We start from the raw sequence: 14376 nt of genomic DNA, 5'->3' as shown, positions 1-14376 counted from the left end.
AGATTAGAGCCCACCCTAATTCAGCATGATGTCATTTTCAGTATGAAAATACCTTATTCCAGACAAAGTCACATTTACAAGTTAGGAATTAAACACAACTTTTTAATTCTACCCATTGCAATCAGCAAGTGGCTTTGACAATCAGTGACACAAAGATGGTAAGGACTCAGTTTCTGACTTGAAGAAAGACACTTTCAGGGTAACACTGAAGACACACAGGCTGGCATGCACGCGTGCACACACACACACACACACACACACACACACACACACACGAGCTGTTTTGTAATAGTCCACGAAAGAATGAAGGGAACTTGAGCAAGAGCAGCAGGAGGAGGAGAGCAGCAGCTGTTGGGAAGAGCTTTGGAAGGCTGAGTGTCAGGTCAGAGTTGACTGACTCTTGTTGGTGACTCCCAAGCCCTGGTAGGAGGCCCTGGATGAACACTGATGCCGCTGATGAAGCAAGGACTTGGGAGGAGGAGATGTAGGGAGGAAAGTGACCAGAGGTCACTGAGAGTTTCACAGTCTCAGTGTTACTGACATTTTGGTCTGATGACTATTCGTTGTCGGGGAGCCATGTGTGTTGGCAGGTGGGTAACTGCATACTGGCTGCCAGTTATTTGAATGTAAGTTGCCTGAAGATAGGCAGGGGGTGCCTCATAATAAAATAAAATAGAACAATTATAACAATATGTTGTAATAAAAGTTCCAGCATCGCTACTCTTGAGAGCTGTGGGGCCATTATGAAGTGACAGCGGAGTGACTTGAACTCAAGTGCTGTGCTAACACACAGTTGATCTGATAACGGATGTCTGCTCGGTGACTAGGGAGCCAGGGTGCCTTTGCTGGGGAAAAGGGCGATTCATATCCAAGGCAGGATGACACATGACTTCATCCCACCACTCGAGCTAAATTTATGCACTCTGTATTTCTGGGATTTTCTATTTAATATTCTTGGGCCTGTGTTGACCTCAGGAAATAGAAAGCATGGGCTGAACGGGCACTCCTAATAACTGAGGACGGTGTTTACCTTTGCAGTGAGGAAAGCAGCACGAATGAGAAGGGGCACCCGGGCTTCACACATATTTGCATTATTTTAGTTCTTTAAAGGCCTGGTTGGTAGAGGGGTGTTCACTTTATAATTCCTTAAACAGAGGCATACACATTTAAAATGTCAACATGGAGCTGGGCGCGATGGTGCTCACCTGTGACCCCAGTATTCTGCAAGGCTGAGGCAGGAGGACTGCAAGTTCTTAGCAACTTAGCAAGATCATATCTCAAAATTTAAACAAAAAGGACCAGACATAGAACAAAAGCCCTGGTTTTAATTTCCAGTACCAAATAAATAAACATTTTTTAAAAGTAAAATGTGCTAGTCACTGGGAAGGGTCCACAAGGCAGGGTCATCACAACTGGGAATCCCCTGGATAAGGCCAGGGATTTTCAGCTCCCAGCCAGAGGTAGGGGAGGATTAGCCAGTTCTGAGGCCCCAGAATGGACTTTCAGGCTCTGGAATCCCCCAGTACAAGCCTTATAAGCAACTTCCTTTCCAGGAAGACCAGAGTGGAAATCTGGGGGATCCCCAGCCCTGACCAGCTGATGTGGATGTCAGACTTGACATTTCATTTGCTCCCCTCCTTTCTGCACTGAGCAATCACCTTGCCCATGACTCTGTTTAAGGAAAAGGAGAAAAGAAAATGAACGAGACTATGAGACCCACACTCTAAAGAATCCAGGGCAGCAGGCCCCTAGCTTTTGGTGAGTTAAAAATGTTAGAAAATGATAATTACCACCATTATCCTTCTACCTGATTAAAGACTGTTTTAATACTGAAATGATAAAATAGAGGTACATGTGCTTTCCTAATAAAGGAGGACCTTAGCTGAGCATGGTGGTGTATGCCTGTAATTCCAGCACTCTGGGAAGCTGAGTCAGGAAAATTACAATGATTGAGGCATAGCCAGACTTGTCTCAAAAAAAAAAAAAAAAATAGTGGGGGATGTGGATCAGTGCAAAGGCCCTGGGTTCAGTCACCCATATGACAATCAATCAATCAATCAATCAATCAGAGCCTTTTGTCTTTCAAATACTTAGTTTTATGAAGACTGTAGTGCTCATGGTCTGATTTCCTCACCATGGGATGGAGTGGTTCAAATTTGGGTCACACAGAGCCATTGGAAGGAATGTCACATGATAGCCATTATACTGCTGGCCAGTCAGCCAGCTCCCTATACAAGTCCCCATGTACCAGGGCCCCTTAACTAAGCAGCCAGGGTTTTACATACCCCTCCCCCAGGAGCACACAGAGAAGGCATGGACCCCCAGCCTGTGCCCACCAGTGAAAGAGACCCACTGCTGTCATTGGAGCTGAAACTAGAGATGGGCAGGTTGCTTGGGTCCCCTGGAATCAACTTTTGGGTGGGATTTTCTCAGTAGACCAGGAGTCGAGGTACCTCTGTTCCAGCCCCAGTTATGTCTATGACCTTGAACAAGTCATTTTCCCTCTCAGAGCCTGCAGTGCTCTGTGCTGCAGGGTTATCAAGCTCACCGTGCTCAGCCCAAGCTCTAGGGGCTCCACGGTCCCCTTGGGAGCACATCCTGGAGTACAGAACCTCCACTACTGTGCAGGACCTGCAGGCAGTGAGCATCACGGAGTTAGAAGGAATGACAGAGCCCTGTTGGTGTCAGGAGAGGAAACCAAAGTCTGGTCCCAGCGACCTGTCCCAGGCTTCAGCAGCTTGGTCACCCACCTGGAACAAAACTACCCCCCTGGTTGCCCAGCCCAGAGCCCTGTGGGGAGTGTGACTCACTTCGCAGGGGGCCATTGTGGCTAATGTTTAACGCAGTCCCTTCTTCCGCAGGGCACTTTAGCCCCAGCAGCACTGAGCACAGGTCCTACTCTAAGCAACCCTGCTGCTAAGTGGGTTCCAGACACACAGCTGGTCCCAAGAGGGAAGAGGACTGCCATCTGGCCTCCTGAGGACTCCAGGCCAGGCAGGGTGGTAACAGGTGGCATCCTCACCTGGTCATTCCTAACAAGGAAGGAGCACTCGGTTCATCTCCAGCTGTTGGGGTGTAGGGGATGATCCAGATGTTGTGTGTTGGTTCATGACAGGTGTCCCCCTAAAAGCCTCCCATGCATCTCCCTACAGCTGGCACCCACCTGACCTTTGCTCATCTGGGTGTCACTGACATCTCACTTGAATGTTTCCCCTTTGGTGAGGACGTGGAAACTTCCCTGGTGCAAATGCAAGGCCCTTGACCTAGCCATGTCTCTCTCAGACAGTGACTTGTTGGGTGTTACTGAAGCAAGTCCAATCCCAGCAAAGGGACTGGACTTGCTCCACAGGGGAGCCCGAGTTCCCATCTGCAATCTGCAGCTGTCAGACCCCTGAACCTTAGACTGACCTTCATAAACCTTCCCAGGCTCCATTTCTTCCCCTGGAAATGTAAAATCTTGGTATCTACTTCCTGGGTTTTGTGAAAACACAATGGTGTAATTTTGAAAAAGCACAATAATTGTGCTTTCTAGTGTGGGCTGTCCTGAAGGTTAAATCATTGCAGCCCGTGGAGCAGTGCATGGCTCCAAGCAACCTGCTGTGCATGTGAACTCAGTCAACGGGAGGACCCTGCTCCAGCCCTGGTCTCCTATAACCAGGCAGGGTTGGGTGGGCCCTTGGCGGGGAAACTGCCAGGGGCAGAGTCAGGGCTTGCCAGGAACCATACCTCCACCCCAGGCCCTGTTCGTGGCCTCAACTATAGAATCCCCCAAGCCCTCTATTTCACCCCAGAGGACCCCTGGCAGAACATTCTTCTGCTCGCCCTCTGAGGCTCTCAGCCTTCTTCAGCAGGAACCACTAGCATCTGGCTTGCTCTCCATCTGATCTCAAGGAGATGGGGTAGGTCTGATCCCATCTGAATGCCAGAGGAACCTAATAACCTCCAGGAGCCCTCTGCATGGGCCTCTGCCCTTTCCCAGCAGGCCACAGGCATGGGCATGTCAAGGGCCCCACCTCCTGCCAGGAGCCCTCTGAACCCCTATGTTTGCTTTGAGTCAGGCCCAGGGCTGGTGTCTCATCTCTGTGGGGCAGGGTGGAATCCCTGGTCTACAGAGGCCCCAGGTTAACAGACCACTGACGAACCAAGATTGACTCAGGAACTTAGGGCCAGGCTCTATCAAAGGGCTGGAAGAGGCAAAGCACAGTGACATGCTTTGGAACCCAGCCAGCTGGGAGGAACCCTTTGAGGCGGGGAAGGGTGGGTTTCTGTGGCTGCCCAGGCACGATGCCTCGCCCCATGCTCCGTGCCATAGACCGGCCCCGTCAGGTTCCCCAGCTGCATGCATATATGTGGCTGGGTGTGTCTGCACCTGAAGGCTGGTGCCTATGGTGGAAAGTGCACTCCTTTGGACACATCTGTCTCTCTGCACACTGACTATTCATATTAAGGGCCCTGAGCAAAGTGCTGTCCCCCCTCATGCATCCCACTCTCCAACCCCCACCACCACAATCCCTGGAGGGGGCTGGCTGCGTGCCAGACCTCACCCCAGGGGGTAGCCGCCAGTGTACTTTGCACCAGCTTCTGGCATTTATGATAGATAATACCCTGGGATCAGAGGGTAGAGCTGGGCATCTGCAAAAGCAAGCAGGAGGAAGGGGAGTGTGCTGTGCGGACAGTTCAACCTCTCCTGAGCCCAGTGCTGGGACAATAAAAAAGCCAAAAGGCCCCAAGACCTGGGACCCACCTCTGCCATGTAAAGTTAGCTCAGGAGTCACCATGGCACCACCCTGAAAAGTCAAGCTCCACTATGGCCTAGAATTTTGGTCTCTGTTCCTTAATATCCTCTTTCTTCCTCCACGTGTGGGGAAGAAAGGGCCGCCCTAGTCCGACGTGCCACCCCAGCAGGCCTGCACCTGGCTTTTGATTCAGATATTAGTGAGATGAAGAAAGGACCTGACCCAGGGGACAGACGACTGCTGCTCCACCTCAGGGCAGCCCCGGTGAATACAATCAGTGCAGAGCTGAGGGGAAAAATAATAAGGACCAGACTGTGATAGAGCAGCCACCTAGTGGCCAGGATTAAAACTGCAAGATGTCCCTCTGGACCACCAGATGATCCAGGTGTCAGAGACACTGGGCAGGACAAGTGACTCCACAGAGGGACTTTCTTGATGGCTGGAGTCCAAAATGGGACCAGGTCTGTCCTCACAGGTCAGGGCTTTTATGAGCATCCAGTGTGTGCTACGAGGATGTCACCAGGACTGAGTGACAAAAGCTCACCCCATGGGGACCACAGTGGACCTTAGCAGGCAGCCACCTTTCCCCCCCCCCATTCTGATCCTGAGTTCCTGAGTGCACATAGCACTTGGCCTGGCCCAACCCTTCCCACTCAAACTTGCTATCTTCCTTTTCTGGTGAGCACTCGCCGTCAAAGCTACAGAAAGTACTAGGAAACTGAATTTTTAATGGAGAGGACGTGATGCTTATTGATATTACACATCACAGCAGCAGTGGGATGCTCTCCCTGACTCCTCAGCTCTCTGCATCTCTGCCAGGAAGCCCTTGGTGCCTTGTGGGGCTGGAAGCCTGCTCTGCTGGGTTGAGGTCCTCAGATGTGCATCTCTCCTCTCCCTTGAGTGTCTGATTCATCCAGGTTCCAGAGGAGATCATGCAGGCTGGAGGAAAAGGGCGCAGGGATACACTCTGGACATGGGACAGAGAGATAGGTGAGCAGGGTGGAAGAAGGCGCCTGAAGCAGGAACCCCATAGCAAGCTGTCCTGTGGGGACAAAGAAGCAGAAGCCATCAGTTCCGAGTGGTACGTGCCATTTAGAAAGGCCTGCTTTACCCACAACACTTGCAATTCCTGGGGCTTCTCCTCCCTAGCATGCCCTAAGCTGAATCCATCCATGGAGGCTCCTGCTCAGCTCCCCAGCCCGAGACCCAAGTTCCCTCCCCTCTGTAGACCCTGCCTGGGCTTTCACCTGGTCTTGCATGACTGGCTCATTCCCACCTCTGTGCTTTTGTGGCACCTTCAGTCCCTCAAGCAAACACTTGCTCAGAGAGCGCCTCTGTCCAGAAACCTGCTGTGCCATGTCCTCTCTGCAGACCCCACCCCATTGCACAGCCTCCCAGCTCTCCCACAGGGGGGTTCAGGGGGCCTAATTCTACATGTCCAGTTTCTCCCCATGTTTCTTCAGAGGGTGGGAGGCTGTATCTGCTCTGATTGGCACCTCACCAGGAGGAAGGAGTGTGAATGCTGAGGATTTTGCAGAGTACACAAGTAAAGGACATCCTCGGGAGGCATTTGGGAGAGATGGGACCCCAGGACAGTCTAACCCAGTGTTCTCACCCTCAGCATGTCTGGCCCCACAGCTTCCAATTCAGCATCTCTGGGTGCAGCCCCAGGATCAAACTTGAGAACCTCTGATCAGATACGACCCTAATGTTTCATATAATGGGAACAGAAAGGGCCCCAAGCAGGAATGAATTACCCAGGGTCTCATGGTGCTGGAGAAGGCCTAAGCTCAGAGCTGAGTCTCGCCAGTGCCCCTTCTCCTGCATACATCAAGTGCCCTCTCAGCGTCAACCTGGAGCACCGAGTCACCTTGCAGACCTTGAGAGTCCCCCAGAAGAAGAGCCCATCTCGAGGTACCTCTACTGTGAGGTCGGAGACTTGGCGGCATCGAACATCTTCTTCCGACCCTCCATGCCAGACATAGCCTCCACATTCTTCCTCCAGTCGCCCACCTCCACAGGCCGCTCCTGAGGTAGACCAGACATAGCAGAGACTCATTGGCTGGAGGCACAACCAGGACCCCCCATGCTCAAGAGAAACAGGCCTGTAGGAATTCCACCTCCTCAAAAACAGGAAATCCCAGCAACCGTAACCCACAGTGAGTGATGAAGACTTAGCCAGATAAGAGACATGGGTGCAACTGAGGAGCCACAGGAGGGAGAATTTTGTGGGTGATCATGGTAGTGTGTGGGCCGATTCCCACCCCAATGCACTCCATGCCCCATACGGCCCTTTTTTCTGATGCCCAGCAGCTCAAGGCCACCTACTCCAAAAAGCCTTCCTGGCTGTCTCTGCTCATTTTCCATTTTCCTTGCCTATTCTCAGGCCCATTTCTTCTCTTTATGATGCTTTCTGGGCCAGGGACTATGTTTCTATTACCTTTGTTCCTTCCACGGCACATGACATCTTATAGGCTCCAAATCCGGGAACAGAATACTGTGAGATCTGCCAACTTGGAGAGATTTGTGACCGAGCAAGTGACTGAACTCAGTTCTCTGTACCACATGGAACAGTCATCTCTTTTTTCCTGTGGTGACAGAGGCCGTGGTCTTGCCTATCACCCATGTTCTTTTTACACTGGAAGCAGAGGCTTTATTCCCCATCTAGTCTTTTCTGTATGCCAGTCTGCCCTACAGACTAGAAGCAGACTAAGGAAAAGAAGTAAGTCTTCTTTCTCTACCCTTGGTTTTCTAGAGGATTCTAGAATGTTCTGACTGACAGGCTTCTAGGCCCACTGGAGGCTGTTTGAAGAGTGACAAGTGAAGGCTGATGGGCAAGGACCCTCACCTTCTCTGTGTCCTCCTTCTTCACAGACTTGAGGTTGGCCCGCAAGTCCATGGACACCTTATGCTTGGAGCCCAGCAGGGCTCGGAGCATGGCATCAGCTGAGACACGGACCCGGCGCAGTGGTGGGCGCTTGAACTTCCCACGGAGGTCCAACACCTTCAGCTTCAGATCCTTAATCTGCAGGCAAGAAAAAGTCATGCTCTCTCAAGGGGCAGCTGGCCACAGAGCTACCTGCCAAAGGACATCAGGCCTCAGTGTTCCTGCCAGAGCTATACCCCAAGTCCTCCATCCTGGAAGCCAGACCTTCTGGGATACTTGGGACCATCTGTCCTTTGTAAATAACCACCCCACATGCACTGAAGGATAAAGGAACACAGACAAAGTCCATGATCTAACCTCATCCGTGTGGCCCCCATGCTATCACCCCTGCCTTGAGCCCTCCCTGGAATGGGAGCTGTCTCCTCTGGTTCCCAGTCTCCCTCCTGCTAAGGCTTGCTGCCCCAGGAGCCTTCCCTACAGCTTCCAGCCCTGCCCCAGCAGAGAAAGACTCTGGGCCCCAGACCTCTGCAAGAATTCTCACATATCATCACCCATGGTGATCCCACAGATCATCATCCCACTGGGCAGAAAGGGGAAGAGGAGGGAATTAAGCTGTCCCCCCGCCCCCCACCGATATACCCATCCCTGCTTGGAAAATGCTCCAGAGCAGCCACAACAGCAGCCAGAGCCTGCCCTTCTCCATCTTCCCTGCCCAGTGGAGCAGGAATCAGAGCCAGCACAGATGCTAGGATCCCCATGCTGTGACCCGGGCTGAGCTCTTAGCCTCTCTGAACCTGAGCATCCTCATCCGCGTTACCCCCAGGCATGCAGGAAGGATCAAAGGCTATAACGCACATGAAAGCTCTCCACAAAGCTAAGATGTCATTAACAGCATCTGATTACTTGTGTGGGTGAATAAAGAAGGCAATTTCTGAAGAGGCCATGCAGCAGGTGGGAAGGAAGGCTGTGCTCTTCCTGTGTGATTATGCTCCCACCCATCTCCAGCTCTGTGGGACTAGCTTGGAGAAACCAAACTCTCCTGCTGTGTGACCACCTCCCAGGTTCCACAGAATGTGGCAGGACCAGCATCTGTGCCCACCATGCCTCACGGGGCCACCAGCTGTGCCCCTCGCCCTCCCCCAGCTCACCTCCCTGGTGTTGTGGAGGCATTTGGCCTCGATGTCGTACCGCTCCTCGTCCACCACCTCCACCTTGGCGTGCAGCTCCCGGCATAGGTCCTGGGAAGGCAGATGGATGGGCGCGAGTAGACAGGAGGGAATGAGCCACAGGCTCCAGCCTGTTTTCTACCTGCCTGCCCTGTACCCTCTCCCTGGCTCCTCTGCGAGACCCCCAGTCTGCAGGCTCCCTCTGAGGATGACAGCTCAAAGCAAAGCCCTTTGCTCTCCTTTCCCTACAGATTTGTTTCCTTAAAAAGATACAATTTTGGGGCTTGGGATATAGCTCAGCAGCATAAGCACCTGTCGGACAAACTTGGAGTTCAATCCCCAGTACAAAGGGAAAAAAAAGACACAGTTTTTACATGACAAAAATACTGTAAGTTGAGTGCAGGAATTTTGAATACTATGCATTAAACAAAAAATAACAACATAAAAAGAACTAGTGTTGCCACTTCCTAGAAATAACAATTGATGACATTTTGATAGTTATCCTTCCAGTCCTTTTTCTCTGCAATTGCTGGCATTTAAACAAGTACCAGTGTTTTAACAACACGCAAGGCCTTCCTCCAGGGAAGGAGAGCTGAGTCTCTGGAGAAACAGGGCTTCCTGAGCAGGGCCACTCACCGCTCCATACCATCCCCAGTGACTGTTGTAAAGTCTGGTAGATGGCTAGATCTTTGCATCAGAAAGTCCCTTCTGCTCTCTAGGGCTCACTTTCCCTACCTGTAAAATGGGCTCTAACTTCTTCACTCTCGGGTGGTTGGGAAGATAACATGAGGCCACATAGGGAAGAGTGCCTCGTGAGTTACACAGCTGCTGAGCCCTGCTCAGTTCTACCTCATGCGCCAATGTGAACCCCCCCACCTGCCCACCTGCCAGGCTCACCTGCAGGGCACTGAGTGACAGGCCTCGGGTCTGCAGCGTGGGAATGCGCTCAGCCAGGTAGCGCCGCTTCTCAGCCTCGCGCTCCTCATGCTCCTGCTCCCAGCACTCCTTGGCCTTGGCTAGCATCAAGCTCTGGACAGGAGAAACCACTAGCTGGAGCTAGTCCTCGTGTTTCCCACCCAGCACCAGGGACAGAGGGGACAATGGCCCTGCAAGGCCAGCTCTAAAAACATGGGTCCCTCTGTGAAATCATGTGGTGGCTGCCAGGGGGCCTTGTGTAACCACACCCAACATCCTTGGTCTCGGCTTGCCTCTCCCCCAGTGCACACACAGTCTTTCTCTTACCCATTTTTGTGAGTTTTGGCCTATACAGCTCCAAGAGAAACATGTTCAAAAAGAAATCCCATCCCTCTGCCACCACTGCAGAGTCTTACCCTACAGCTGGTCACTGCCTCCTCAGAGGACCCAGGAGGGTGCCAGGGATATCCCAGGTCCCTAGCCACTGGCCACCTGGGTCTGGCTCCAGCAATGCCAGCTGCCTCTGCCTCCCATCAGCCAGGCCCCAGCCCCTTCCTTTCTGGGTTCCACATATTCCACAGCCCTTACAGGCCACACAGCTGGCCCCCAAGGTCCCACTGGCCAACACCCCATCTCACCTTCAGCAGGAGTTTTCGAGAAGCTGTGATCTTTGGTTTTCTCTGAGAGTGAAAAGGGAGAGAGAAAGGTGGTGAGACAAAGGTCATGAAACTGGAATTCTGGTTCAAGATGAGCCCCAGCTGAGTTCACCATTACTACCCAGAATTCTCTGCTCACTTCAGCATCTCAAGCTCATCTGTGTTTAACTCCTCAAATTCAGAGAACTTGACACAGAGACACAGGCCCTGCATTGCCATCCTGGTTCTGCTATAGGCAGAATTCTGTAAGAGACTGGGCAGAGCACACGGTGCCTCCTTGTCTATAAATGCAGGAGCCAAGATCACCTTACTTCATTCACAGAGCTGTGACCAAAAAATGAGAGCACAGGTGTGTCAATAGTTTCAAAAACCTAAAAGAGAAGCACACTGTAGCACTCTGGAAATAAGTAACAGCAATATCTTGCAGCTCTGTCATGCCAGGAGCATATACTGTGCATCACCTAAATAAGTGCATCACCTATATAGGCATCAAAATGTTAACACTGTATGTATAAAGCTTTCTAATATGTAATAAGATTGTTTTCTTATCAAAAGACTAGATATAGTCTTGCCAATTTAATATTTAACAATAGGTCTCATGCTGGGCATGGTGGGACACACCTGTAATCTAGCTACTCAGTTAGCTGAAGAAGAAGGATGTCAAATTTGAGGCCAGCTGGGGTAGACTCGCATCAAAATAAAAAGGGCTGGGGTTGTAGCTCAGGAGTAGTGGTCCCTTCCCTAGGTTCAAACCCCTGTATCACACCAAAAACAGAAAGAAGAGAAGGAGGGAAAGAGGGAAGGAGGGGGAAGTGGAGAAGCAGGGAGGGAGGAAAGGAGAAAGGGAAGAAGGAAGGAAAGAAGGAAGGAAGGAAAGAAAGAAAGAAAGAAAGAAAGAAAGAAAGAAAGAAAGAAAGAAAGGAAGGAAGGAAAGAGAAAACTTTGCAGCCTTGTGGCAGTGATAATAGAGTCCTGCCTATACCCCACCCCACCCCAACTAAGACCTTGAGGACTTTGAGTACTCGGGTCTCTTCTGGGCCATAGGCTACCTCTCTGTTGCTATCAGTGGGCTCTCTATGCTCCTCTGAGGTGCTGGGTACTGGGGAGCTCTAGTTCCTGACTGTGCTGTGGAGAATGGAAATGATTAGGCTTCAGGTGAGCAGTTCTAGGAGAAGATGAATGAACTTTAGCCCATAGAACGTGCAACTTCTGATCCAAGCATTCAGAGTGGTTATCTTTTCTACTCCAAGGCCTACACTATTGCTACCCTTCTGTACCCATGACCTTGAGACAGGGCCTGGTGCTATAGATTGCACACTGTGGTGCTCCTGCAGCAAAGGTTTTATTGCAGTCTTCTGTCCCCACCATGTGGTGAGCACATGGCCACACCATTCAGCCATCCGTCAACAGAGAACCTCAGTTAAGCCTAGAAACCCATGTAACCTCTGAGAAAGAGCACGAGTGATTCTCATTGTGAGTGGCCGCAGCTCCCTTGGTTGGTGTTCCAAAGTCACACCTTTGCTGTCACAAAGTCCACAGCCTTGTCCCATAGATGCCATCCCTGGACCTACATGGATGTATCCTCAGCAGCCTTGAATAAAACTCCTGGATTGTGGAAAACATGTAAAGTCAAAGTAACCAAAGACCAGAGAGGATCTAGGGGCACGACTTTGTTCCTGCCTCAGTGTTCCAGCATTGGGCCAGGACTCTTACCCTCAAACGTAATTTTGTACAGGATCAGCTCTCAAGAGAGAATGGACCTTCCAAGGAAGGAGGAGCTTTCAGAGCAGTGAAAGGGAACTTGTACTTGTTGTACTCTACTTAAAAAACAGGGCCCCATGATGAAAAACGGGGCAAGACGTCTTTTTAAAAGAAGCGCTTTTATTTTAGCTGGTCCAGCGACACAGTGCAGATGGAATTTGCAAAGCTGTGCAACTGAGTTAGAGTTTTGACTGATTTTTATAGTTCATTTATGATTAGCTCATTGATCAGTAAGTACATAGTGATGAGAAACAGAAATAAGGTGGGCCTTTGCTCCCCTTTGCTTGAGGTCAGAGGCATTTCACAGTGGGTGGTTAGCCAATTCATAGCCCTTGGTCGGCCAATCCCAGGAACATTTGTCTCTCATAAAGGGAACAATGGTTGACACGGCATCATTTGTCTCTCACAAGGGGAACAAAAGTTGACATAGCACACAGGTCAGTAAGGTGGTGGGGGATGACGCATTACAGAACAGCAGAACGACTTGGTCAGTTAATTTATAACTGTGGTTGGTGCTTGGTTACTAGGGTAATGAGCTCAGTACAGAATAACAATATTACTAATAATTATCTTTTTAAGTAACTATTTTTGTTAATTATCTTTTAATCAATTATTTTAATTTTTAGCATATTAATATAACAGTACTTAGCGAGAGTGTAAAGTCACACTAAAATCTGCTGCATCAAGTCCCAGCCCCCAGGAGCACTGCTAGTGACATTAGGCACTGGGGCAGCAACTCCCTAGATCCTAACAAGCCCCACACCAAATTCTCTTGGTCCAATTCTCTTGGAAATTTTTCTGAGCCCCTGGGCATCCCCAACATCACTTCAGCCTTGACTCACAATCTATCCTCAAATGCCCACCCCACCTTCACCAATCTCAAGAATTTATCAGCACACGGGCGCCCCAAATATCACTCACCTCGCTTCAGGTGTACAGCACAGGAAGGATGGAGGAGAGATCAGAACACAGAGTATGAATAAAGTACATCATATATATAGCAGCAGAACCATGGAGACGAACTTGGGGGATGAGGTGGCAGGTGACAACAATGTTCCCCAAAGAAATCAGGCCCCAGGCAGCAGGTCAAGGTTGAGGGTTCCAGCCGAATAGAATAAAAACCCAACAACCATAGTCAGTGGAAGTTGGAAAGGGTTGGTAGGAAGTCAGGGGTCCCCTAACAGAGGGCTGCAATAATGTGGACGCTTCCCTGCCTAGGCTTTGGGTCAATTCCCAAAGCTTTGCTTATCTGCTGGATCAGTGTGAAGTCATGGCCTGGCACAGTCAGTTCATTAGATCATGCAGGCAGGCAAACTCTAAAACACAGACCATAAATGTCCTCCCACTGCTATCTGTCCAAAGGCTTGGGGGACACCTGGCCACCCTGGGGATCCAGACACTCAGAGCTTGAGCAAATTGTCCTCAACTGTGGGGCTAAAATTGGCAACAAAATGACTTGGGTTTTGTCCCTGGAAGCCTAGATGGGGGTAAGATGACTTACACTTCCGGCATGATGGAGGCGGGGCGGCACCTGGGGGGACACAGAGGAATCGTTAATGGGAAAACTTTCGACTCACGCTTCCAGTCACCCACACAGCTGGGACATGGAAGTCAGACAGCCCAACTAGGAGAATCAAATGGCAGGAAGAAAGCAGCCAAATACAAGATTGGACACAGGGTCACTTTCTCAGTGGCGTACAGTTTGCTAAGGGGTATCAGAGACCTGTGAAGTGACAGCTGTCTCATCATCCAATTGGTTTTTAACAATTCTATACTTCTGGTACACAGCGTCTGCTTCCTTAGTTTTGTAAGGAAAGGGGAAACAGAGAAATGAAGAACTGGGAAAGAGTCATTTGGAAGATTATTGTCAATAATATCCCTCGTTCTTGTTTTGTGCCTGCACTAGAAATTTAACAAAATAATTCTTAAATCTTTTGTCCTTTCACTCTTAAAGAACTTGGCTGCAAATTTTTATTATAATTTGCAATATTATTCAGCATTTTGTATTATGAATCTGTAAAAAAGAATGATTGCTTATGTGTGTGAGAAACCTATTTTTTAATGCTGCTAAATAGGCATATGTTAAAAGCGTTTTTTAAAAGGCATGTTACAGCAAACATCTGTAATCTCACTAGTTAAGGAGACTAAGAAAAGTGAATCACAAGTTCAAGGCTGCCCTACCCATTTCATGAGCCTACCTCAAAATAAGCATGTTTTTAAAGGGTTGGGGATGTAGCTCAGGAGGCCCGACACTG

At 50.1% G+C, this 14376-nt stretch overlaps 1 protein-coding gene across 3 annotated transcripts; it reads right to left on the bottom strand.

Annotated features, from left to right (window-relative positions):
* Positions 1-5444: 5444 nt before the first annotated feature.
* Tnni1 (troponin I1, slow skeletal type) lies at positions 5445-13067 on the bottom strand. 3 transcript variants are annotated; one of them, XM_013158056.3, is made up of 7 exons: positions 13043-13067; positions 10343-10384; positions 9687-9818; positions 8772-8861; positions 7585-7761; positions 6655-6764; positions 5445-5778 (listed from the first exon to the last, which is right to left on the bottom strand). In XM_013158056.3, exons 3-6 carry the CDS (start codon positions 9810-9812, stop codon positions 6657-6659), a joined length of 501 nt encoding a protein of 166 aa, XP_013013510.2. In that variant the 5' UTR covers positions 9813-9818; positions 10343-10384; positions 13043-13067; the 3' UTR covers positions 5445-5778; positions 6655-6656. The 3 variants fall into 3 exon arrangements, with proteins under 3 accessions (XP_013013510.2, XP_013013507.2, XP_013013508.2); XM_013158053.2 differs by having other exon boundaries at positions 5445-5703; XM_013158054.2 differs by having other exon boundaries at positions 5445-5675.
* Between the last annotated feature and the right edge of the window lie 1309 nt (positions 13068-14376).

Source organism: Cavia porcellus, unplaced genomic scaffold, assembly GCF_034190915.1.
Source record: "Cavia porcellus strain 051 isolate PalLab524CR breed Dunkin Hartley unplaced genomic scaffold, mCavPor4.1 scaffold_29, whole genome shotgun sequence".
In the NCBI taxonomy this organism is placed as follows: Eukaryota; Metazoa; Chordata; class Mammalia; order Rodentia; family Caviidae; genus Cavia; species Cavia porcellus.
The sequence above is the reverse complement of the archived record's forward strand: the minus strand, read 5'-3'. Positions and strand labels throughout refer to the sequence as shown.